Consider the following 22874-nt stretch of genomic DNA (forward strand, 5'->3'; position numbering starts at 1 on the left):
AAATACGACTCGTTGCGCCTGGTGACAGGGCTGAAGCCTTTTCAGCCGCAAAGCCGTGAACAGGTCTATCAAATGACTCCATGTTCGTCGCGTGCAAGAGAAAAAGGATTTGCTGAGATTGCAAAGCCAGAGCATGCTAGATGTCTAGTCCTAGCGGACACTCGAATTCGGATGCTTCAGCTTTACGCCGCTGGTCTATAAATATGGATACACGTCGGCGCCTGTATCCAAACTCGTCATTTTCTAAGTTGTGGCTGGATGTGATGCACCTGGCTAGCTTCGAGGTACTTCTTCCCACGCTGAGCAGACAGAATCAGTAGTCACTGCATCATTCAGTGTACACTTGATATGGTTTGAATACCATTCCCATGATTGGCATTTCCGTCAAATGTGAGACGCCGCTTCACCTGACAGTGTGATCCATCATCGGTTTATAGATGGCACATGAATCATGAGGTTTTATGCTTCCCCGGTCAATAGCAGCTGCACAATGACACATGGTCATGAGACAACCCACATAAGCGAGGTTGGATCTAGTGACTTGCACGGGCCTGGCGATGGTCATTACATACAAGACAAGTGTACTAATCCTATTCTCTTGTGTGCGCTGCCATTTTGTAATATTAAATTGCTTCTATAAGACTGCGCCTTCCGAGACATGTCTCATCAAACAATGACTCAGTCTATTGAACTTCCCTATTTAAGAACCTACGTACTGAGGCTTTAGTGTTGAGCTTGCTACTCTGGTGACAAGTCGTGAAGTACCTTACGTGTTGTCGGACTGGACTTCGACCCGATCAAACCAAGTCAACACGGTCAACATGAATACGAAACCCAGAATTGGAACTGGGGTGCATGAGAAACTGTCAAAACGTCATCCGATGATAGGCGCGCAAGTTTTATCGTGCCTGTCATCTTGGTTGACAGCTGGGAGCTTGACTTCTGCTTCGCCATTTAAGAGGTTGCCGGCTCCCACCCGAAGCCTAAGACAAGCAACCTTAATCTAAGCTTCCTTAAATCAATCAAATTTAAAGCAACTTTTTTTCAGAATTGTTATCTGGTATAACACGTCCCATACACAACCTTTCGTCAATATGCAGTTCTCCTTTGTCGCCGCTTTTCTCGTCGCCATCATGGCCAGCCAGACACTTGCCTGTAAGGAGCTGCCAACAGTCGCGGACACTTGGGTTTTAAGCAAAATCACTGATGAAATCGTGACGCAGCACCTGCTAGAGGAAATGGGGGCAACACCCAAGCGAGCGGAAAGCAAGGTCAGCCATGCACCGGGAGCGTTGCCAATCTCCAGCAGAAGGGAACCTGCAATGCGAATGGGGAGTGTGCTATAGAGATCCCGCCCAATGAGCTGGACATTGTGGCTAGCGCTGATTGCGAGTAAAAGGGCTTGTGCGGAAACCACAGGTTGTATATAGTAGAGCCTTTTTAAGCAAAGACATGTCGAGGTGTTAGCGGGTACCTTTAGGTTCATATGTCTGCGTTCATGTTGTGGAGCTGTGAGGTGGTTCAGGCCCAGTGCGAGTGTTCAACCTAAACAAATGCTGTCACACTGATGGGATCAAAAGCGCGGCCAAATTACAAAAAGAGAGGTTCTCCCCTTCCAGAATCGAACTAGAGACCTTTCGATGGATGTGGATATACCATTACAGTCGAACGTGATGAACCAACTACACCAAGGGGAGTAACGGGGCTAAGCCCCGCTCGGTGTGATTTGTTGACGAGAGCGCGCTCCGTCCCGCTTAACAAGCAATGGAGACGCAATCAGACGTGCTCCGCTTCCTTCTGTTTCCCGCCCCTGAACTTCTCAACAATGCCCGAAAGTACTTTAGCCACGGTAGACACCCCAAAAGTCCACCTGCGAATTCTAACCGTGTACACAAAGAAGTAGACCAAGGCCCAATTGGCCACCGCGAAAGCAATCAAGATGCCGAATGAAGGCCACTTGTCCGTCAGGAAGACGTTGAGTGTTCTCATGTACTCTCCACCATTGTTGTAGGGGCAGTAGCCGCAGTTGGAAGTCGCATTAGGGTTCTCGAGGTACCCGGTGCCAGCAACCTGCATCACAAAGTTGTTCGCATATTCGCCACAGGTTGACCCAGGCGGCGGGTTAAAACGTGCGAATTCCGCAGAGGCGCACTGAACGGCGGCCGGGGGAAGCACGGCGGAGAGCACACCGCGAGTGAACCAAGTCGTCGGGTTCTAGATGATGGGTCAGAATTCGGCTTACTCGTGGAACTGAACTGGAGAGACTTACGATGTAGTACATCCAGTACCGCCAAAACTCTGGAATGGAGTCGTATGGTACTAAGATACCGTTGAAGAGGGCTACCATCACGAAAAAGAAGGGCAGAATCTGGTGCATTGTTAGTCAAGTGCGCCGTGGCTAGCTGAAGGAGAAACTCACGTTAGACACCGTCGAGTACGACGGCCCGAAAGCCGATATCCACTGTCCCCAGCTTGACTGGAACAGCGACCAGACGAGGACCATTAGATAGGTGTACCCCGAGATGGAGGCAGTTGCTGGGAAGCCGACTGGGAAGTACCATAGAAGCCAGTAGATCGTAGCAGAGGCAATGGCCATAGGAATCTCGCAGACAACGTTCGCTGTGCAGAATGCGACCCAGCCATATGTGCGACTCGGCAACTCGCGGTCTTCCCAGAGGTCCCTGTTCTGAAAGAATTTCAGAACGACCGAGTTCACAACTGTTGGGGGCACAAAGAAGATGAGAATGATGGCTGAAAACATGCGGTTCTGCATGCTTGCGATATCATTACCCAACATCCAGAAAGTCTAGACGTCAATTAGCATTTGGTACCGGTGCTCAAATCGATGAAGACAACTCACGAATCCGTTGAAGATGCCCATGACGGTATGCACGAAGACTCTGCTGTACATGTACTGAGGCTCTCTCCAATGTTGGACGAACATGCGCTTGGTAAGAAGGAGGCATTGATACATTGTGGATGAAGCGAATTCGGTCGGCGCCGACGATGTCGTCGAAGGGCCTTGTCTTGCAGCCGTGATTTCGTCAATTTCTGTTACAATGGCCTTGTGCTCACTCGAGTTGAGCCATTCGTCGTTCCAGTCAACGCGCTTGCCATCTTTTACCGATGGTCTCGAGGCCGTTTCTAGAATGAACTCCGCGACGTTTCTGCTGGGAGGGCAAGGGAAGCCTCGTTGCGCGAAGTAGTCGACCACGACGGAGCCGTTGGTGCCGACCGGTCCGAAATAGAAGGTGTTGCCGCCGCGGTTGAGAGCAAGAATCATGTCGAACTGCTCAATGAGGTCCGAGGACGGCTGATGGATGGTGCAAATAATCGCTTGCCCGGCATCGCAAAGCTTTCGCAGGAATCGGACGATAGAGTAGGCGGACTGACTGTCCAAGCCACTGGTTGGCTCATCCAAGAACAGAAGAAGACTGGGCTTGGCAGCAAGCTCAACTCCAATCGTTACTCTCTTCCTCTGTTCCACGGTTAACGAAAATATCAGCGCGTCCTCCAACTCGCTCAACTCCAGAAGGTGGATGATGCGATCCACGTAGGCAATCTTCTCAGCTCGCGGGATGGTACGCTCTTGTCGGAGGAGAGCTGAGAACTCCAGTGCCTCTCGAATGGTTGCCGTGCCTTCGTGGATATCTCTTTGCTCGCAGAAACCCGTGCCTCGCTGGAACTCGGCTCCGAGAGGCGAGCCGTTGATTAGCATTTCGCCAGAAACAACCCCAACTTTCTGTCTTTGTGCAATCGTGTTGAGAAGAGTCGTCTTGCCAGCACCGGAACTTCCCATGAGCGCAATCATCTTTCCCGGACGGGCGTATCCGCAAACACCATTGAGAAGCTGGAGCTCACCATTGCCGTACGGGACCGTGTAGTTGATATTTTTGAAAGTGAAGACGCTTTTTCCGTCACCGATCGGCTCAAACGTCTCCTCCGCCATGTTCCTCTTCTTCTCCTCCTTGGACTTGATGCCTGGCCGTTTGGCAAAGATAAGGGACTGCGCACCGGTGCCCTTGAATCTGATCGTATCCACGGCAACAACTGTGATCGCGAGGTAGAAGACGGTGAAAGCCAGCATGATGCCGAAATTGCGCCAGAGGTTGGACCTCGAACTGGAAATCATTAGTGAGCTGCGTGTCATTCGACTCTGGATAATGACGGTGAGACTTACTATTCAAATGAGGCTTGCATGTACGCTGGACCACTGACAACAGTGCTGCCGAGGGTTGAGCCAGGAAGACTGCATCCTTGATAGTTAGGATCTGAACCAGGCCCCCGAGGAACAAGCTGAGATTCGCTGCACTGCAGCTCTCGGCCGAAGAACTCGTTGGTTTGGAGTGCTTCAAATCCGTAGGCTACCGGGTTGATGTAGTAGATCCAACCAAACCAAATAGCGTCATTAAGGAGCGCCGGCTTCGGAATCACGTAGCCAGTGAAGATGAACATGATGTTGAGAACTGAAAGTGCGTTTAGTATCGAATTTTGGCGATGGGAATGGCACCATGTACATACCAACTCCGACAAACCGGACGGCATCATCGACCGTGGATGATAGGGATGCAAACATGCGATACATTGTCGTAAGACAGAAAGTCGCCGTGTACACCAGCAAAGTGTAAATCCAAAACTTGGCTGCATCGACGTCGAATTGGGCGAGGAAGTAGACAGGGATACTGAACAGTAGCGTCATGATCAAGATGAGGGGAAAGTCGAGGAGCATTCTTGCGATGACGACGGCTGATGGTCGGTAGAAGGCAAAGACTCGCTGTCGCTCGATAGTGGTACGTCCTGAGACCGCGGGCAGGAGTTCAGCGAACTGGAGCCATCCGATGAAGGCAATTGAGAAGAAAGCGACACCGCCGCGAGCAAAGACTGACGAGGTGTCTTGTCCGGCGCCGTAGAACAACGATGAGACGATGAGGGCATTGGCGATGATGATAACGAGTTTGGTGTAGAAGGAGTTTCGGTCGCCCCAGAGCAGCCAGGCTTGTCGCTTCGTGCATGCGGCCACTTGCTTCAAGAACGAGACAGTGTAAACTGAGTCACCGACGACAGTCTTACTCTTGGCTGTGTCTCGTGTCAGCCATTGATCATAATCCAATTTGAAAATAGCAATCTCACCGTCTTTGACCGTTTCCTCGAAGATGCGATGTTTCTCGCTATTTGTAGACTTGCTGTCCCGCTCGTAATCGTCAACGTCTTGAAGCAGTCGTTGGTAGTGCTCGCTCTGTCGAAAAGCTTGTTCAAGCTCTTCAGGTGTCTTTGGGGCTGATTCCTCGCGTCCGGACTGGAAATGACGGGCGTTCTTGTCGGCGATGGAGGTCAAGAAGTCTGCCGTAGTTCTGTTGAGATGCAAGAGTTAGCTCGTGAATCTCAGCAGTCATTATCGGTTAGACTGACTGTCTTGGGGGACACAAGTATCCCAAGTCCTCGAAATACTTCTTCGCCTCGTTGGCTGGGCCTTGGAATAGCATACGTCCGTCGTCTATTACGAGCACCTTATCCATCAATTCGTAGATAGACTCGCCTGCTTGGTAGAGTGTGACTAATGTCGTGCGGCCACTGACATCGGTGTAAACTCGGAGTGACTTGGCGAAGCTGAGAGCTGTGCTGGCATCAAGGCCGCGGGTGGAGTTATCCCAGCAGACGACCGAAGCTCTTGTGGCCAGAGTTTCCGCCAGACTTACACGCTTACGCTCTCCTCCAGAGACACCTAGAGGTCGTCAGCAACGCCTCTAGCCGTGATGTATCAACAGGGACTCACCTCGAATGTGCTCGTCACCAACAAGCGTGTTCTTGGTGTGATCAATACCGAACATTTGAAGAAGTGAGTCGAGAATGATGGGGATAGTCCACTGTTCCCTCTTCCTGGTCTTGTTCTTCAGCGCAAACCACAGCGTCTGCCATACTGTGAGGGAGGGGAAGTGCCGGTCATCCTCCTCACAGTAGACCACCTCTCCTCTAAAAAGTCGCAACTGATCCTCTGCCGGGATCGCGCCGTAGTACACCTCTCCGTCGACCTTGGCGTACTCGTCTCGGTGATTGGCGATGGCCTTGAGAAAGGTCGAACATCCAGAACCCGGCCGACCCAGAACTAGCATGATCTCGCCGTGTCTCACTGTCCCAGTCATGTTCCGAATGAGATCGACGGTAGGCTCTTTGCGGATTTTGAGTTTCGGGAAGAAGCCGGTGATGAAGTGGTAGAAGTCGGGACCAAACGTATTGAGAAGATCCCGAGGGAACGTGACGGCCTGCTTGGTCGATGACTCGATTCCTTTTACCGTCAAGTCCTTGAACGAAACCCCGAGCTTCTTCGTTGGTCCGCCTGTTGGTGTGCGCATGTCCATGATCCCCCGCCTGAGAAAGTCCGGGAGGTCGAACGAGTTCTCGCCGGACTCGGTTGGCGCGATAGTTGAGTCGCTCTCACCTCCTGCATCGCGTTCGTGAGTTTTGGGTTGTGAATGGTGTGCGGCCATGGAGTGACGGTGCTGTAATGTCGAAAGCTCCTTCTCGAGGTCGTGGAACTCATCGAGCGCGGCGTTAATGGAGATCTCTCCGGCCGCATTCTCACCCCAGCGGCCGTCTTCTTCGGGCCTCAACGGACCGGTCATGATGCCGAAAGTCTATGGTAGGATAACAAAAGTAGGAAGGGTATCTAGCGCAAAGAACTGTATCAATTTTGTCTATGGGGTAGTTGAAAGAGAAGCTGCGACAGTTGAGTGAACTCGATAGCTGTCGATGAATTATGGTTGGGCCAAAGCAAATGGTCCAAGAGACGAGAAAGTATGACAACGACATGCAACGACTAATGACGAGGAGAGCAGTGCGTGTTAAGTCAAGTCATTGAGACCAAGGTTTGCTCCACTCTCACACTAAACACGGGATGGCGCCGTTGCCATTAGGGTACCCGCGGCCGGCATACACTCCACGGCAGTATCATTTGTCATCTCCACCGGAGTGTTTGGGGGGAATTCATATTCCCCGTAAGTCAAGAGTTTGTCGGATTTACTAGAAAGGGGATGGCATCAGTTGTGCCTCGTGTCGGGCAGCAGTTGTTTGTGCATGGCGGTGGAGACGAAACCTGTGAAAAAAAGTGCATCCCAGAAAGCTCCGTGGAACAGATGTCTGACCAAACAACAGATTCGATGGAGCCGAAATGCAACCCTTATCTCGGGGTAAAACCCCACGCACACTGCAGGTGATGACATACAGCCCAACAATGTGCACCGCCTAGCCGGCGGGAGCTTGCATGTGCATCCAAGACAGTCAGCGAGAGCCATTATTAATACGGAAAGGGCCTAGGGTCTTTTTGCCATGGCACCTGGTCGGCGGAATCCATATTCCTCTGCGCAGGTGGGGGCAAAGGGCTTGAGGGACATAGAGCACCGTCTCGACCGCTCTTTTAGCGTGGTGGCGATCCCGCTTCGAGCCCTCGATTTCGTGCTTTCATCTGAAGCCGTCGGAAGCACGACACGGGGTTAAGACAGACAGATCTTCCCATGACTCAATGGTGTAGGCGTTCCGGAGCTTTCAGCCAATGAGAAGGTAAACTAGATGCGATCCATCAACAACCGTTGAGCTCGGGGTCGTCTATTTCCGAAGGCCAGCTGCTTTATTCCCACTAACGTCATCGCGTGTTCAGTTGAGTTTCCAGCGCAACTGATGTTCACGGGACGATCGAGCAGCGCGTCTAGCACGCACCGGTGTCATTGAGAACCCTTCTTAATGAGAGTGGGCTTGACCTACTGTGAAATAGAACCAGACAGAATACCCTGAATCGCCTGCAGTTCAAACTAGCAATTCAACAAGATCCACGGGCTGCTGCAACTAGCTGACGCGACCCACAACCCGACCGACCCTGTGGCAGGGTTGAATGCAATGTCTCACAAAGCCCGGATACTTTGCAGGCGATTTCTTTCCATGGTGGGCAACTCCAGCAACCACATGATGCAACAACAATTTTCCTCATGAAGACAATGCCATAACCTGTCCATCGATACACGTGTTTGTTGTCAAGCGGTGTGCCCTTCGATGCGGTGCGACACAATAGTAGCATATGTGTGGTGCATTCGGGGAACGCCCCGGAGCCTCAAGATTGAGTTCTGGACCCCTCAGAGCCGACGCAGGCTTCGGTTAAAAGAAACTTTGCCGACGCGATAGAGTTATCTCGAGCGGTTACAAATGCCATTTTCGGGACTATCTTTCTAACTAAAGCTTGTTGGGGCCGATGACACCTCAGACATAAACTACGGGCGCGCATATGCAAATACCCGTTCAGCAGCCTCATTTCCAGTCCCGGGGTGGAAGTGGACGCTGAAAGCATCTAGTGCCCGGTGGAAAGACACTCCCCAGCCGCAAGTTCCACCGGAACGCCCTGCTTGGACGGGGAGATCCCTATCATTGCTTAGGAACATGCGTTCGGTGAGTGACTCAGTGCGCATGCATGGCATTCGTGCCGAGCACCAGCCGGAGGTAAGGCACCCACGGATTAGGCACTAAACTCCGGCAGGCCGGCCCCGCTGTCGGAGACGCAGCAAATCTCCGGACACCTTTCGTTCCTAACCGGGGCGAATGATCTGGGCATGACGTTTAAGTAGCCTATACCTGTGCCCGTGCCCAACAGTTGTTATCTCTAATAATTAGATCAAAAGTCATGATGAGCAGCATCCCTCTAAATCCGGGCTCCTCGTGCCAACACTTCTCTCTTCGTTGTCTCTGGGCTCCACGCTGGCAGAAGAACAGGCTCTTCACCAAGGACGTCGGGCTGGAAAAAAACGCCATCATCAGGGCTCTTGAAGACAAAAACAACGTTACGCCCTTGTACGTGATGCCCACAAAAGTCATTCGAACGTTCTCCCGTCCACCCGGTAACAACATGTACAACCCTCTTCTCGTTCGGGGGCAGTCCCCAGCATGTTGCGCCAAGGGTGGCTAATGGCTTCCCGTCTGTATCCAGAAGTAACCCGTGTTCGATCTCGATGATTCGGCGCGCAAGGGCATACATTCCGTCTTTCTCCCACAAGGCCTCCCGGGGCGCTGCAAGGACCTTTAGGTAATGCAATGCCCGAACGCGCAAATCAAGGTATCGACATTTGATAGTCATGAAGAAGATAGGAACTAAGAATCCCATTTCGAATTCAAAATTGTTGCGGCTCCTACCCCTTGTGCGCTCATCGGCCGCTTGCCCTAGGTCCTCGACCATTCGTCGGTACTCGTCCTCGTATTTGTCGTAGTCCATCTCGGAAGGGCTGAAAACCATGGCCGTCCAAATACGGCAAAGTCTGTATTTGGATAGCAAATAGGCGCGCTGAACTGCCGTAATAGACATTGGTCGACAAGTTGATCTCGCTTCAAGATTGTTGAATACGGTGTACCAGACATTGAGTAGATGCCTTAGACTTCTTTGCTCTTCCAGAAGATCTGGACCAGGCTGCTCGAGTTGCTGACCACCAGCACGGTAGTTAACGCCACGGCGCACAAGTTGAAACGAATGATTGAAAATTTTGTCCATAGTCTCTTCCGCGTACTTAAGAGTTGAGAAGAAGATTGGTGTCTTTCTCAACGTGTCATGCTGGCCAAAAGACTCAAATCTATCGCCGAAGAAGTGGTGCAAGGTCTGCAGCCGGTGGAACTGCGGCCTCAGCCACTCGCAAACCCAGGATGTGTCTTGCGGATCAAATAAATCAAGAATAGAGTTTCCGTGTCTGTAATGTCGAAGAGCAGCGTCTCTGTCTAACTGCAACAGCTCAATGCAGATGAAGAGAACACAAATCAACAGAACCAGCCCCTGATCTTTGATAATTATGAGTTCCTTAATCGCCGCATTGTAGTGCGTCAGAGCCAGACTATTAAGATGAAGCTGGTTGACTTTCGAAGAAGTCCCATTGGTTCTGGCTTTGCTGATATCTTCGTAGAGTGAGCTGATCGCAATGAGGGAGTGCCTGACCGCCGGCTCGCACGTGCTTGATTGAAGCACAAGGTGCGTCCAAAAGTACGGTTCTGTTGGCCCTGATAAGTTCGGTCCGACCATCTCAGAGAAGAACTGAATTGCGCGGTTCTCGGCTCGCATTCTGTTATCTGGAAATATTTGGATAGGCTGGAGCTGGTGCCGCCGGAGCTCGTTCCTCGGCACAGCATACCCGTCACATGGGCGTCCACTGGCAGCGCACTTCAGACAGTCTGGCTTTCTTTCGTCGCATTTGATCTTTCGAAATCTGCGTACGACTCTTAGCGTTTGAAATGACAAAACCACCGATACTTACTTGCACGTCAAACACCCAGTCCTTACTTTCTGGCTTCCTTTCCGTGCCATCATGTATTGTTCTCAGCGACCCCAGCCGCTGTTGGCAACTACAGTTGGACTTTGAAGGTACGCACTGCGCCTATTAACATTCCTGGTGCAAAACAATATCTACAATGGAAGAAAGAGGTGGAAATCACTGCGGCAAACCTTGCTGACTCCTCGCCGAACCCAACAAAGCATTGCTTACGGCGATCAACGTCATCCAACTTAGCTGCAGCATGACCCCTCAGGCCCCGTCCGTCTGACATAAAGGGCACAGGAAAAGATTCCGATGTGGGGCATCGGGATCACTATCTCCTGTTGTGTAGCCTTAATGTTACCACCTGATGGAAAGCTGCTTGAGGGAAAAATAACCTCCCCTCGGGTTGGGGGGAACGGTAGCAGGTACTTTTCGGAACCAACTTTGGACATTTGGCATCATGGTAGTGTCGTAGCCATCAATCAACAGCAGAAACCTCTTGACCAAACGGTAGTACCATTTGATTACCTGGCAGTATCATGGTGGCCAACCAGTATCGTCGTGATATGCCGCGCGGCCAATCGCATCAGTTGCACCGCGATAAGATTGACGAAGTCTTACTCAATTCTTGACTGGCCATTGCGGAAGAACCCTTCAGTTATTACAACTGTTATGTACATGGGGGGCCCGGGGTCATCTCCAATATTTCTTGCACATCGCCAGGTACAATAAACTCCTCTTCTGATGGCATTAATCCCAATTCGGCCAGCTCTCTATTCGAAATTGCCGGGTCTTCGTCCAAGACTCTCTTCAATTCCCTCGCACGACCAGTGACATCTTCAATCCCCACGATTCCTTCTTTGACCCAAGTCTTGCAAATTCCCACAGGAATTCCGATTTGAATGCTTCGATATGGCAGCTTATCCAGTCGCACCGAGCGTTCTGGATCCCATTGGATGCGAACCTTCTCGCCGTCCTGCGCAACTGCAGCGTGTGATAACGTTCCTTTGCGAAGGAGTCCGATGAAATATTCGCGTGGAATCTTCAAAGCCAGAATGCGCTCTTGGCCAGGGTCTTTGTAAGAGTATCCAGCACGATATAGCATCCAAGTCCAGCTGGGCTTGATCCAGGTCATTCTGGTGAGCTTGAAGCTTGGCGAGGCATCTAGTCGCTGAACATCGATAGCTGCCGTTGCAATGGATGAGGTATAGGCCTGGTAGACTGTGATAGTCTCATCATCATAGTGCGCCCGAATTTGGCGGTAAGGTGCATGACTGCGAGGGCCGTCATGGCCAGCATTGGAGGTTAAGCTCATGATTTTCCTTCAAGACTTGTGATAATAAGGGAGTTGGTGAGTTGGGAAACTATCTCCGATTGATGGAAATACTTTGCATGGTTGATCGAGTCTTCATGTAGTCCAGCAACATGGGGCAGTCCGCACAGCTGCCAAGTAAGACTATCCATACCGGCAAATGAGTCACGCCGGTCATCACTAGCGCCTGTCTTTCACATAACGAAGCGGTGGACTCAGCCGACAGATTATTGAAGGGGCTTCAGCGCCACAGAACTCTGAAGTCGTATAACTTGAAAACTTTGCCATATTTTCTCTTCTCTTTGTCTAATTCATCTTACGATGTCGATGCTTTGAGGCACCCTTGGACCAACACTCTCGGCAGATGGCATCGAAGCCAGACTACGAGAAGGGTAGCCGTTGTCCTCAGATGGAGACTCGACTTCCACAAAGACGCGAGTGACAGTTTCCATCTGAATGCCTTTGAGTCCCGCAAGATCACGGTTATGTAGGGACGTCATACTCTCACTCCGGTCATGACTCCCCGCAGACCCCCGTCTTGGACACCGCGATGGTTTGCGGAATACACCATTCTTCCTTTCGTTCTGCTTCTTTTTAGATCCCGAAGTGATCCACACTCTGTGTCCAAACTGCTGACCGAGAGGTGTCAGGTTGAATGTTTCGATTCCCAGGTTTTGGTCGTCGGGAGATGTATGGAAGAGGATGGCTCGTCGGGTTGTCGAAAAGAGAATGACGTCGAGCCAACCGTTGGAGGTAATCATGGCTCCAGCGAAGCAAAGATATTCCGGGGAGAGTTTTACACCGCGGGTTCCCATCATGCGGCCAACTGCCAACGGCGTCGTACAAATGAGAAAAATCAGGGGGTATAGTAAGAAGAGAATTCGCTTGTGGACCTCCGACTTGACGCCCTCAGACGTTCGCGGGGCAACGCCCGTAGGACTGAGGACGCTGTTGTTGGAGCTGCTTTCTTCGCCGGACTTTTTCGACAGCTTGAGTGCCTTTGCCCTTCGGTAAAAGTGCACGAAAACAAGAACCCAGGAAACAGTTCCCACAACTTGCAAGATGACCATCCAAAGATAATGAAGGTAGAAACGCATGGGCTCGTATGCAGAACTGATCCAACACTATTTTTGCAACGTTAGCCAGCGGTTATACTATCGGAGATAGGAACAAATAACTTACCCAAGCAGTATCACGGACGTAGAAGCCACCCACCCCCTTCCCATTGTTCGTTATGATAACGCCCAAAACCGACAAGAACAAAACGGCAAACCATAAAAAGGAAATAACAGCATAGAAAACTTTTGTCGGGACTTTGCGCCCCAAAATGAGAGTGATGTAGGTATGAACAGCGATGGCCGTCAGGAACGTGAGGGATGACAGATCACCCGTAGAGATGAACCACCCTTGGGCCCAGCATGCCGGCGACTCATCCGTGATCCGGTCCTCTATGACCCAAACGATGTTCAGGAAAAACGCGCAGGCTTGCAGCACGTCCGCAAAGAGAACGTTGATGACAAGAACGAGGGCCTGGTTCGGTGCTTTCCTTCCCTGGTCCGCCTTTCCGAAGTACTGTGCGCCAACCTCGCAGGGAAGAGCACCCCTGGTCCCGTTCTCGGCTGCTCTCTGCGGATTCTTCGGATTCGACCTGACGTACCAGGCAACCAACCTCCCACTGAGATAGACGAACAGAGCAAACGATGATACAAGCGAGAGGAAGGCGAGGGCGGTGACGGCCCTGAGTCCGTGCTGGAGCACAGTCGGTAAAGGTGCGAGGGTTGGGTTGTGGCTGTACATGGTCGAGCAGCTGATGTGTTGAGTGGTATCGGTATTAGATTATCGTGAGGTCGTGCCCGCCGACTCGGTCCATGAGAAATCCTTCCTCCACGCAAGTCCGTATTGTAAAAAGAGTGTTTTGGGTGAGCATCCTGCTTCACGATGCAAGTCTTGGATGAAAGAGATGTTTTACTAATAGCCGCGAGCGGCAAACGTCTAATAAGCGATGTCCGCTCGATGTCCGCGGGGTAGGATTGGGCATGTCTGACAGGGAGAGCCTAACGGGCGCAGCCACTTTGTGCGGCGGGATGGCGTACGGGATACCGGGAAATCCATGCCAATCATCATCATTCAAGCTCAAAAAGTGGCAGGTCGGCAGTGCTAGTGGTTCCTAAGCCTCCCCATGTCCTAGATGCGCCGAACTCAAAAACGGCCCAGAGATGAGGGCATTGAGAGATGCCAAGACGCAGACCCTGCCAAGAATTCACAAAATTCGTGCTTGGAAGCCGGTTCCGCCAGGGATTCGGATCGTTCGGCGTCGGGCGACTAGCCGAATGTGTGCAATTAGCCCTCTAGGGGGTCCGATTTCACCTTCGGCATTGTGCCTGCAGACCAGCCTACCCCAGCTGCCGGTGCGCGCGGCGGTGTGTGGGGGCCAGAGGAAACATGAACATGCAGACGTTTGACACTCTGCCGTTGGTCACTGTGGTTGTTTCGATGCTACATCGCTTCAAAAGACTTTCCAAAATCGGTGGACGAAGGCAGCGGATGGTCCCAAGCGATCCAATGTGATGGGAAAAGGGGGTCTCGAGGGAGAAAAAAGTCCATAGTCCGAGGGGCCACGCGATGAAATAAAGTTTGATTAGTGGAGCGGACCGTTGTACAAACCTAGTTCGCGAGAACAAGTGGCCTTGGTGGAGAGAACAGCCGATTTACGGCTCTGTTTAGTAGGATTTCGCCGACATTTGAAACGAGCCGCAGAAGAAATGCTGCCCTTGGTTTAGTTGGTCGTCGTATTTTGCGGAGGGCGAACGGACTTTCGGACAATAAGGTTTCCATGATGGAGGGTTTTGCCTGCTGAAAGTTATTGACATGTTTACTGGAACTCGTGATATCCTTACAAACTGCTTAGATTCCAGAACAATGGTAGAAGGCGGCAAGGATCGTCACGTCATTGTCACTGAATTTGGTGGAGTGCGGTTACTTCTTGTCTCCGCGTGGGGGAAGTTTTCTCCCTCTTGAAAAGGAACAAAACAGCGCCCTCACGAGTCAGCCACCATCGCCTTATGTAAAGAATCGGGCAGAACGACCCCCATTGTCTGCGGCAACCACATGGCAAGCAGGGGTAATCCAATTATCATCGAACCGACGTTCATCTCATGAATTTTGCGATTTAGCCGCCAGACTTTCACAATCTCACGCAATACGTCGTGTATCGTTCATTAACTTTCTGATAGGGCTACTAGTTTCTTCTTCTTGGCGGCGCGAATTGACGGAAACTTGACTATCTACAAACTCTGTGGCCAGCATGTGGGCGCCTGACAGAGAAAAGGCGACGCAAAAGCAGCGATCGATGTGCCCTGCAAAGCTGGGAAAAATTACCTGTATCAACCCGAAAGCGATATCAGACATTGGCAGCCTGAAAGAAGGCTAGTTAGCTTTCATTGCGGCGAAGTCGAGCTCAAGGGATGCAGAAAGCGATCCTTTCGAGAGGGCTGTGACTTGCAAGGTTTCCACGGGCAACCCTGATCGGTCACGAGGATACCGTTGACGGCTATCTCCGTGCCTGTGAGATGACAACCCTGGAGAGAACTGCAAGAACAAAACTTTTGAGTTTCAAAGCGCCTATCTCCATCGTCAGCACCTTATGTTTTTGTACTGGTCTTAGATTGGCGAGATGGTGAAAGTCATGTAGCGAGATTGACAAATTGCGGGCACAGACGCCGGCGCCGGCACAGAAGCTCCTTGATGAGGGTTGCCAGCACATTTGCATGCATACGTGTCCCGCCATGCGTATGCAGTTCATAAAGACAGGAGCTGGGTGGCAACAAGTTGAATCTCAATTAAATAGAGTTTCCGTTTGAAGTCCGCCGGACGTGGGAGTCGGTGGGACTCACCAGCCCCCTGGTTGACATTGGGTAAGCTTGATGAGAGGGGGCTGTCAGTCAGCTTCCGACCCGGGCTCGGAGCCGCCTCCGACAATTCATTCGGTCGCTGCGGGAGGAGCATTGCATGCAATCGATTTACGAGTAAGATTTAGGATCTACTGCGAATTTAATCTGCACCTCAATGGCATCCAACGTAGCGAATCCATACCATGACTAGCAGCCAAATATTGCAATCAGAGCAGCTATAACTGAGCTTCCGAAATATAACTGATGGATTTGCTTCGCGAAAACAATCGCTTCGATCCGAGGTGGATGATGATTACTGGAGTCCCCAACCCATGGTCGGAGGCTTCAGCTCGATCCTTTGGTGGATATCAACTTTCCGAAAACGATTCCACCCTATTTCCTGCTAAAATCTGTAATTACCTTGAATGCGGAAAAGATCACCATCAGCTGCTGTTGAGATAATCTTTTATTGTCCATTGCATGTGGTTAACAAAGCCGGGAAAACTGTCGGGCATGATAAATCGCGGAGTCCGCAAGACAATCCGGGGCCCATGATAATCGGAATTGAACCAGCTGAAAGAAGAACCTAGCCAGGGGCAAACCATCACGTGGAGTTCCATATGGCGTTTGCAAACCAGGGCAGATTGTTCTATGTACTCCGCCAAACCATAACGGACGCGGAACATCTGTGAGACATCTTGGCCTTGTTTGCTTGTTGAACGGAGAGTAGTTCCGTGCGTAGTTTGGTTAAGTCCAAGTTGCATGAGGGGAATCGGCCCATTGTGTTACAGGCCTGCAGTTGGAAACGCCCAATACCTATGAGGTATGTACCACAAGCAAGAAAGGGGGGCATCGCCGCATCGGACATACCCTGGACTGATGCAGGGTATTACCAACGGCAACACGGCCAGGAAACGGTAGGCCAAGAATGTGAACAAACCTCCAAACCGAAAACGTTCATCTTGTGCGAGGCTTGGGATTTTTATATCCGGGGGCGATAGCTGTCGTACGGATGGCAATCTCGCAGCATGGCGAGGGCGTCTCTCTCAAGTCCATCTCCTGCGTCTCCCGCCACCTTCTCCCTTTGGATAGGGGGAAGCATCAGCACACTTTGTTAACAAACAGTTAAAACTCTGAGAAACCTGGGGTGTCTAGATGGCAGTCCCAACGTATAAATGCATTTCGTTTCATCGATATTTTCGACCCGAATGAATCACCATTCACCGCCCTCATCACATAACCTCAATACTTAGTGACCCGAGGTCATCCCTCTTCAGTCTCTCAGTCGCAACCAAGATCTTTGAAATCTGCTCCTGCGCGGCACTTCACTCATTTGCACTTAGCATCCAGTCATCAACTTCAAAGTTCGAGTTCGGCACTATGAAGATCTCCGCCATTCTTACCGCCAGTGCCGTTGCCATCTCCAGTCTGATCGGTAGCGCCTCAGCTGAAGCCGGATGCTCAATGTCTCAAAACGCGGCAACCAGGTTCTGGGAGATCAAGATCAGCGACGTCGATGACCCTCCGGCTGTGTGCCACCTGCTGTGGGAGAACCTGAAGCGCTGGCCCGGTTGCACCGTTCAGAAGCCAAACGGCTGCGGAGCACCATTCGGAGGAAACGAGGTTTACATGTACTTCGCCACGACCATTGTCTGCTCCAGTGGCATGATCAAGTCTTCATACTGGCATGCTACGCACAACAGATACGGCGCCATCAACAGCTGTTGAAATGGCCAACAACACAAATAGACGGAACTGTTGGAGACAAGGAGGGGTACAGCGAGATTTTGAGACCGGATCTTCATTACATCTGTTGGCAAGGCAGCAAGTGTGCAAAAGATGTCAGTGACGAGAGTGGATATACATGGGATGGAAAATCAAACTTTGTATTCTCCTTGATTAATGTTGAGTAAATAAAAGGCTTCCGTAGCCGTTTTCAAATAATGCGTTGGAAAATGATTTGCATTGATACGATTCAACTTATAAGTCGATTGAACCGCATGTGTGCGTCTACATAATGAAGCCCGGAAGACCTTCACATCCAGCCCAAACCAAGCATGTATCGTTCGGTGGTCTCACACTCGACTTCAGGAATTCCCAGCCCGTCCAAAAACCACCTAGAAACTATGTCGTGAATGAGAGGTGCATCTATGGATTTATGTTTCATGCTCGGGCCATTGCGCGAGATCTGAACCGAAATCCGACAGATTATACCATCCGCAGACATCCTCCATAGGCCCAAGAGAAGTTAGTATACCACTTTCATTGTTTGAGCCGTGGTGTCCCAACGCTATATCAACCCTCCTGCCTGGCTGATTGGCTGTATCACTCGGATTCTGTGTGCTATGGCTACTGGTAGTTTTCGCTTTCAAACCAAGGACATGGCGGGCAATGGTCTGTATCTCCGACACGTTCTTAGCGGTCCTCGGCCAAAATTCTCCCAAAGCTTTCAGACATCCAATGGTTAGTCGAATTTGGTCTCTCGCGATTGCTAGCTGCTTGCCTTGCAGTAAGAAGTTGCAAGCTGAAAGCAGCGCAAGTGTCCCCTCGCTGACCATGCAGGTCGTGAAAGGGGTGTGATGGAATGGTCTGGATGGCAAAGCCAGCAGACGGATTTGCGACTCGACTGCTCGAAGTACCCTTACAGTGTGCACGTTAATCAAGTCTGACGACGGGTTATCGACAGGTGGCTCTCGGGCACAGCTTGACACATCCTCCACAGGATTAAACCTCAGATCAGATAGAGGCCTATGAAGGCCAATGCTCGCTCTGCATCTAATGTCAGTAGACCATCGCGATGAAGGGAGTAGAAGAGTATCTTACACTCCGATGAGAAGATGCGCTTGAAACATGAGCTCATCAACCTGTCCTGTTTTTGACATGACATTCCTACGCTCTTTCGGGAGGAGTAGAGACCACGCGTCGATGATTGAGTCGGCTGAATGAATCACTTGTGCGGAGTCTTCCTTTGAGGCGACCTTAGGTACGGTAGATATCGCTAACGCCGCACAACGCACCGCGCTGATGAGGTACGCGAAGGATGAGAAAGTGACACTTTCAGGAGCGAACTCTCTGGAGTCGAAGTCTTCCAAAGTTTTTGGTAGAGGAATGGTCTAATTCAAGTTAGCTTTCCGCCGCAAACGCTTTTATGGGTGACCGCATTTGCTGACCTCTGACTCATATTCGCTCTCCTCGCAAGGAAGCTCGACTGTCGCCTCGATGTTTCCGACTCTGAAGTTCATGGTTCCCAAGGTCCCGGCATAGTATGCATCGATGATGAACAGCATCCACCAAGTCCGTCTCCACGACTCCTCTAGAACTGGTTCGCCGGCACTATACTGCCTTGGGAAGTCAGATATGTGCATCCCAAGACGTTCCGCAACCTTTGTGGCGCAGTCCATATGATGTTTCGCTTCATCTTTGAAGTTATTCCAAAATAAGGCAACGGAAAAAAGCAAACGATACTGAACCAGTACTGGACTATTTGGGGATAATTGCAGCAAGCCTTGTTCCGCCTGGTCCTGGAGTGAGATAGACCACTCTTGCGTCGCATATATGTTGCCGATTAGACGCATCACTGCTATCAGTGGACCGAAGTTGAGTGTTGGGGGAGGGTCCTTGATGAGTCGGAGGAAGGCGGCTCGTGGTAGCAGGAATGGATGCAGTTTGTGAAAGCTCTTGTAGTAGGACATGATCAAAGGGTCCATCTCGACGTCTCCAGCATGACTGTGAGGCGATGACTTTGAAGTCGACTGCACTGAATCATCCCCGAGAATTGCCCCGTCAAGTAAATTGAAGTCGTCCAATAACTCCCAGCCTTGTACTTGGGTTGGGACATCTCCCGATTGATGTTGACCAAGTTGCTCTGAGCGAGGTGTCGAGGTTTCATTCGAAACAGACTCAGGGACTTCGGCGGCAAGCCTTTTACGTCTCTCCGCCAAAGCCGCCCGGTCTAACCCTCCTCTTCGCGATGGAGCAAAGTCGCATTGCTTCTCGAACTCAATACATCTGCTGCATTGGGGCCGCTTGCCGTCGCACTTCAAGTGCTTGGATCGACACGGCAAACATGCGAGAGAGGATCGCGTCCCTCCCCTCGTCTGGCGCGTCGGAGTGTTGGTCGAATCCATGGCATGATTCGTGTTAGGGCCCATGTCGAACTCTGGCAATTGGCGGGTTTGGCGCAAGAGATCAGCGGGGACGCGGGTATCCGGGTATCCGGTTACTGGATCCGGCATAGCGGCGCGGGTATTCGACGAGAGCCCGTGATGATGACAAAGGCGCCCGAGTAGCCGTTCCTTACATAGCACTATGTGTGGCACAGTCCTGAGCCCAAGAGAACTAGCGGGTGAAACACTCGGAATTGCTATTCCAAGACCCTTTAGGGTGTCCGGATATCTCAAGCCGTTATAAAAGTCGAACTCTCGAAATATGATAGCATCAGCTGTTCGTAGCTTACTAGTTTCATCTTCTGTTTGCCACATATTGACTACTAAGTACTCAACAATCTTTATAATGTCGACCTCAGTTGTCATCATTGGAGCTGGGTTTGCAGGAGTGTGGAGTGCCCTCTCAGCAACTCGTCTCATCAACCTCAAAAACAAGACCCACGAAATCAAAGTTATTGTCATTTCGCCAGAGCCGGCATTGGTGATACGGCCAAGGCTTTATGAGAGCAATGCTGCCAACATGATCCATCCATTGACGACACTATTCCAATCTGCTGGCGTCGACTTCGTCCAGGGCACTGCCGAATCGATGGACAGCATCCGACAAAGAGTGCAGGTCCACACGCCGACGGGAGAAAGTATTACAGTCAACTACCGCCGCCTCATTATCGCAACGGGAAGTCGTCTCAACAAACCTCGAAGTGTCACCGGACTTGACCAGCATGCATTCGATATCGACACGCTAGATGCTGCTGCCGGATTGGAGCGTCATCTCGAAAGCCTTGCGTCGTATCAACAGAGCGCAGCCCGCGACACCATTGTCGTTTGCGGGGCCGGCTTCACGGGCATCGAACTCGCAACGGAGCTTCCGAAGCGTCTTGGCCACATTGATAAGACACGCATCGTTCTGGTGGATGGTGCCCAAGAAGTTGGCCCGGAACTCGGACCCGGACCTCGCCCAATCATCCAACAAGCCTTGGAGGAGCTGCACATCGAAGTCAAACTTGGATCTGCAGTCTCAACAGTTGACGGGGAGGGAGTTATCCTTGCCTCTGGCGAGCGCATCGAGACAAACACAGTGATCTGGACTGCCGGAATGAGAGCATCCCCTCTTGTGCAGCAGATAGCGGGACCCAGAGACTCTCTCGGTCGCTTGCATGTCGACACGTATCTGCAGACCTCGACGAACAAGGACATTTTTGCGACAGGTGACGCCGCCTACGCCATCACAGATTCGAGCGGCCACCATGCGCTCATGTCCTGTCAGCATGCACTCCAACTTGGTCGAGTGTCTGGGCATAACGCCGCTGCAGCGCTGCTTGGAGAACCGATGATGGAGTATTCGCAGGCTGCATACAACTGCTGTCTCGACCTGGGTTCATGGGGGCAGTCATTGGCGAGGGATGGGAAAGGAAGGTCAAACTGCATGGAGACTTTGCGAAGAGAATCAAAACGTACATAAACCAGACACTGATCTATCCTCCTGTGGACGCGAAAGAGGCGCTCGCTATGGCCAGCCCCCTAGGCCAAGATTCGGACGAGTTGTTCAAGACCATGCTGGAGCCGTTTCCTAAGAGAGGGGCGGTCAGGAATGATAAACAGAAATGTCAAGGACAAATAACGACGATAAAGTTGTTACGATGGTACGGATTTGAATGTACAAAGTATAAAGTATGCTTTGATTTAGGTTTCCCGGCGTCGCGAAAGCATTCCTTGAGCTTGAGATTCAAGGGGGTGTTCGCTAGACTAGTAGGCATGTAAAACAACCATGTAAATGTTCCAACTGTCTTCCATGCCAGCGCCAAGAGCATCTTCCAAATAACTAGCCAAGCTGCGTGACACCTTGAGAGATATTTTACTTCTCAAGATAGGTGTTATGACGTCAGAAGGGTACGTCGAGTCCAACGAAACAGTCTCAACTGCCCGCCGGGATTGGCTCCGCCGACAGTGACATGCGCCCCAATGATTCAGTTCTGGGTACCTGCCCCGCCCCCACCAAGACTCCCCTCTCGGACGACAGCACACCGACGCGGAGCGGAGCGGCCGATGCCACGTCTCAATCCAGCTGTCTCATTAAAGCAACGAACTTTCATGAATTTGACGAACATTGTAGGGCTTTCTGTCACAGTAACTCAAGCCAAGTCATATCACAACCAACGTCAACATGTCTATGTCCAACGATGACTGCCAGAAGACCCGCGAGGGCTTCCCCAGGCCTTTCCCCAACACACCCTCCAACGTTCTGGAACAGCTCAAAGTTACTGGCAAGGTAATTGTCGTGACCGGTGCCGCGGATGGTATTGGGTATGCAGTTTCCGAGGCGATGGCTGAAGCCGGAGGCAATGTTGCGTTGTGGTACAACTCGTAAGTTTTCGGGCAACTTGATCAACCGGAATCAGGGCGTTAAACTATTCATAGAAATGATGCGGCGATTCAGAAGTCGAAAGATCTCGCGAGCACACATAATGTGAAGACATCAGCATACAAGGTCGACGGTAAGCAGACCTGACAAAACTAGAACTAGAGACCCTGTTACTAACTGTGCATCTCAGTTTCGGATTCCAACCAGGTCCAAGAGACTATCGCCAAGGTTCTGCAAGACTTTGGCAAGATTGATGTTTTCATCGCAAACGCTGGTGAGTTGCCAATTGATGCAGAGATAATATCTCAGCGTGGGAAGAAAACTTACACCGTGTTAGGAATGGCTATCTCCAAGCCTATCCTCGAACAGACTCTCGATGAGTACAGGAAACAGATGTCTGTCAACGGTAGGTTGCTGCAAATATCTCCATCGAGTTTCCCTTTAGACCGAATCTTAATATCTTGTAGTTGACGGAATCGTGTACTGCTCAAAGTATGCTGGTGAAGTCTTCCACCGCCAGGGCTTCGGCAACCTCATCATCACATCCAGTATGAGTGGTCACATCGTCAACGTGCCCGTCGACCAGCCCGTGTACAACGCTACCAAGGCGTACGTGACGCATTTCGGAAAGTCTCTTGCCCGCGAATGGCGCGAGTTTGCGAGGGTCAACATTGTCTCCCCGGGTTTCTTCGACACTAAGATGGGCGCTGGTCCGTTGGCGCTGCAAGAAGCGTACCGCATGGCGGCTTTGGGAAGACAGGGCCACACGAAGGAGATCAAGGGCCTGTATCTGTACTTGGCTAGTGACGCGTCCACGTACATGACAGGTAGCGATGTTATCATTGACGGAGGTTACGTTTTGCCCTAAGAAGG

The 22874-nt window shown here is 51.2% G+C and overlaps 7 protein-coding genes across 7 annotated transcripts; 3 read left to right on the forward strand and 4 right to left on the reverse strand.

The window, feature by feature from the left end:
* Window positions 1-1776: 1776 nt before the first annotated feature.
* Window positions 1777-6620, reverse strand: GCG54_00005187 (Brefeldin A resistance protein; the record flags this gene model as incomplete). The annotated part of the gene is made up of 8 exons (XM_045405216.1): window positions 1777-2214; window positions 2270-2368; window positions 2420-2806; window positions 2861-4121; window positions 4181-4466; window positions 4522-5351; window positions 5410-5722; window positions 5774-6620. 8 exons carry the CDS (start codon window positions 6618-6620, stop codon window positions 1777-1779), a joined length of 4461 nt encoding a protein of 1486 aa, XP_045264980.1.
* A 2060-nt stretch (window positions 6621-8680) lies between these two features.
* Window positions 8681-10078, reverse strand: GCG54_00005188 (uncharacterized protein; the record flags this gene model as incomplete). Its single annotated transcript, XM_045405217.1, has 1 exon — window positions 8681-10078. The coding sequence occupies one exon, from the start codon at window positions 10076-10078 to the stop codon at window positions 8681-8683; it is 1398 nt and encodes a 465-aa protein (XP_045264981.1).
* An 863-nt stretch (window positions 10079-10941) lies between these two features.
* Window positions 10942-13380, reverse strand: GCG54_00005189 (uncharacterized protein; the record flags this gene model as incomplete). Its single annotated transcript, XM_045405218.1, has 3 exons — window positions 10942-11484; window positions 11904-12707; window positions 12766-13380. 3 exons carry the CDS (start codon window positions 13378-13380, stop codon window positions 10942-10944), a joined length of 1962 nt encoding a protein of 653 aa, XP_045264982.1.
* A 3473-nt stretch (window positions 13381-16853) lies between these two features.
* GCG54_00005190 (uncharacterized protein) lies at window positions 16854-17201 on the forward strand (the record flags this gene model as incomplete). Its single annotated transcript, XM_045405219.1, has 1 exon — window positions 16854-17201. One exon carries the CDS (start codon window positions 16854-16856, stop codon window positions 17199-17201), a length of 348 nt encoding a protein of 115 aa, XP_045264983.1.
* A 428-nt stretch (window positions 17202-17629) lies between these two features.
* Window positions 17630-19708, reverse strand: GCG54_00005191 (uncharacterized protein; the record flags this gene model as incomplete). The annotated part of the gene is made up of 3 exons (XM_045405220.1): window positions 17630-18242; window positions 18297-18586; window positions 18644-19708. 3 exons carry the CDS (start codon window positions 19706-19708, stop codon window positions 17630-17632), a joined length of 1968 nt encoding a protein of 655 aa, XP_045264984.1.
* A 277-nt stretch (window positions 19709-19985) lies between these two features.
* GCG54_00005192 (NADH dehydrogenase-like protein) lies at window positions 19986-21101 on the forward strand (the record flags this gene model as incomplete). The annotated part of the gene is made up of 1 exon (XM_045405221.1): window positions 19986-21101. One exon carries the CDS (start codon window positions 19986-19988, stop codon window positions 21099-21101), a length of 1116 nt encoding a protein of 371 aa, XP_045264985.1.
* Window positions 21102-21803: 702 nt separating this feature from the next.
* Window positions 21804-22869, forward strand: GCG54_00005193 (putative NADP-dependent mannitol dehydrogenase; the record flags this gene model as incomplete). The annotated part of the gene is made up of 5 exons (XM_045405222.1): window positions 21804-22003; window positions 22058-22134; window positions 22192-22275; window positions 22339-22407; window positions 22469-22869. 5 exons carry the CDS (start codon window positions 21804-21806, stop codon window positions 22867-22869), a joined length of 831 nt encoding a protein of 276 aa, XP_045264986.1.
* Window positions 22870-22874: the final 5 nt, after the last annotated feature.

The sequence above is a fragment of the Colletotrichum gloeosporioides genome (assembly GCF_011800055.1).
Source record: "Colletotrichum gloeosporioides strain Lc1 chromosome Unknown consensus_40, whole genome shotgun sequence".
Taxonomy (NCBI): domain Eukaryota; kingdom Fungi; phylum Ascomycota; class Sordariomycetes; order Glomerellales; family Glomerellaceae; genus Colletotrichum; species Colletotrichum gloeosporioides.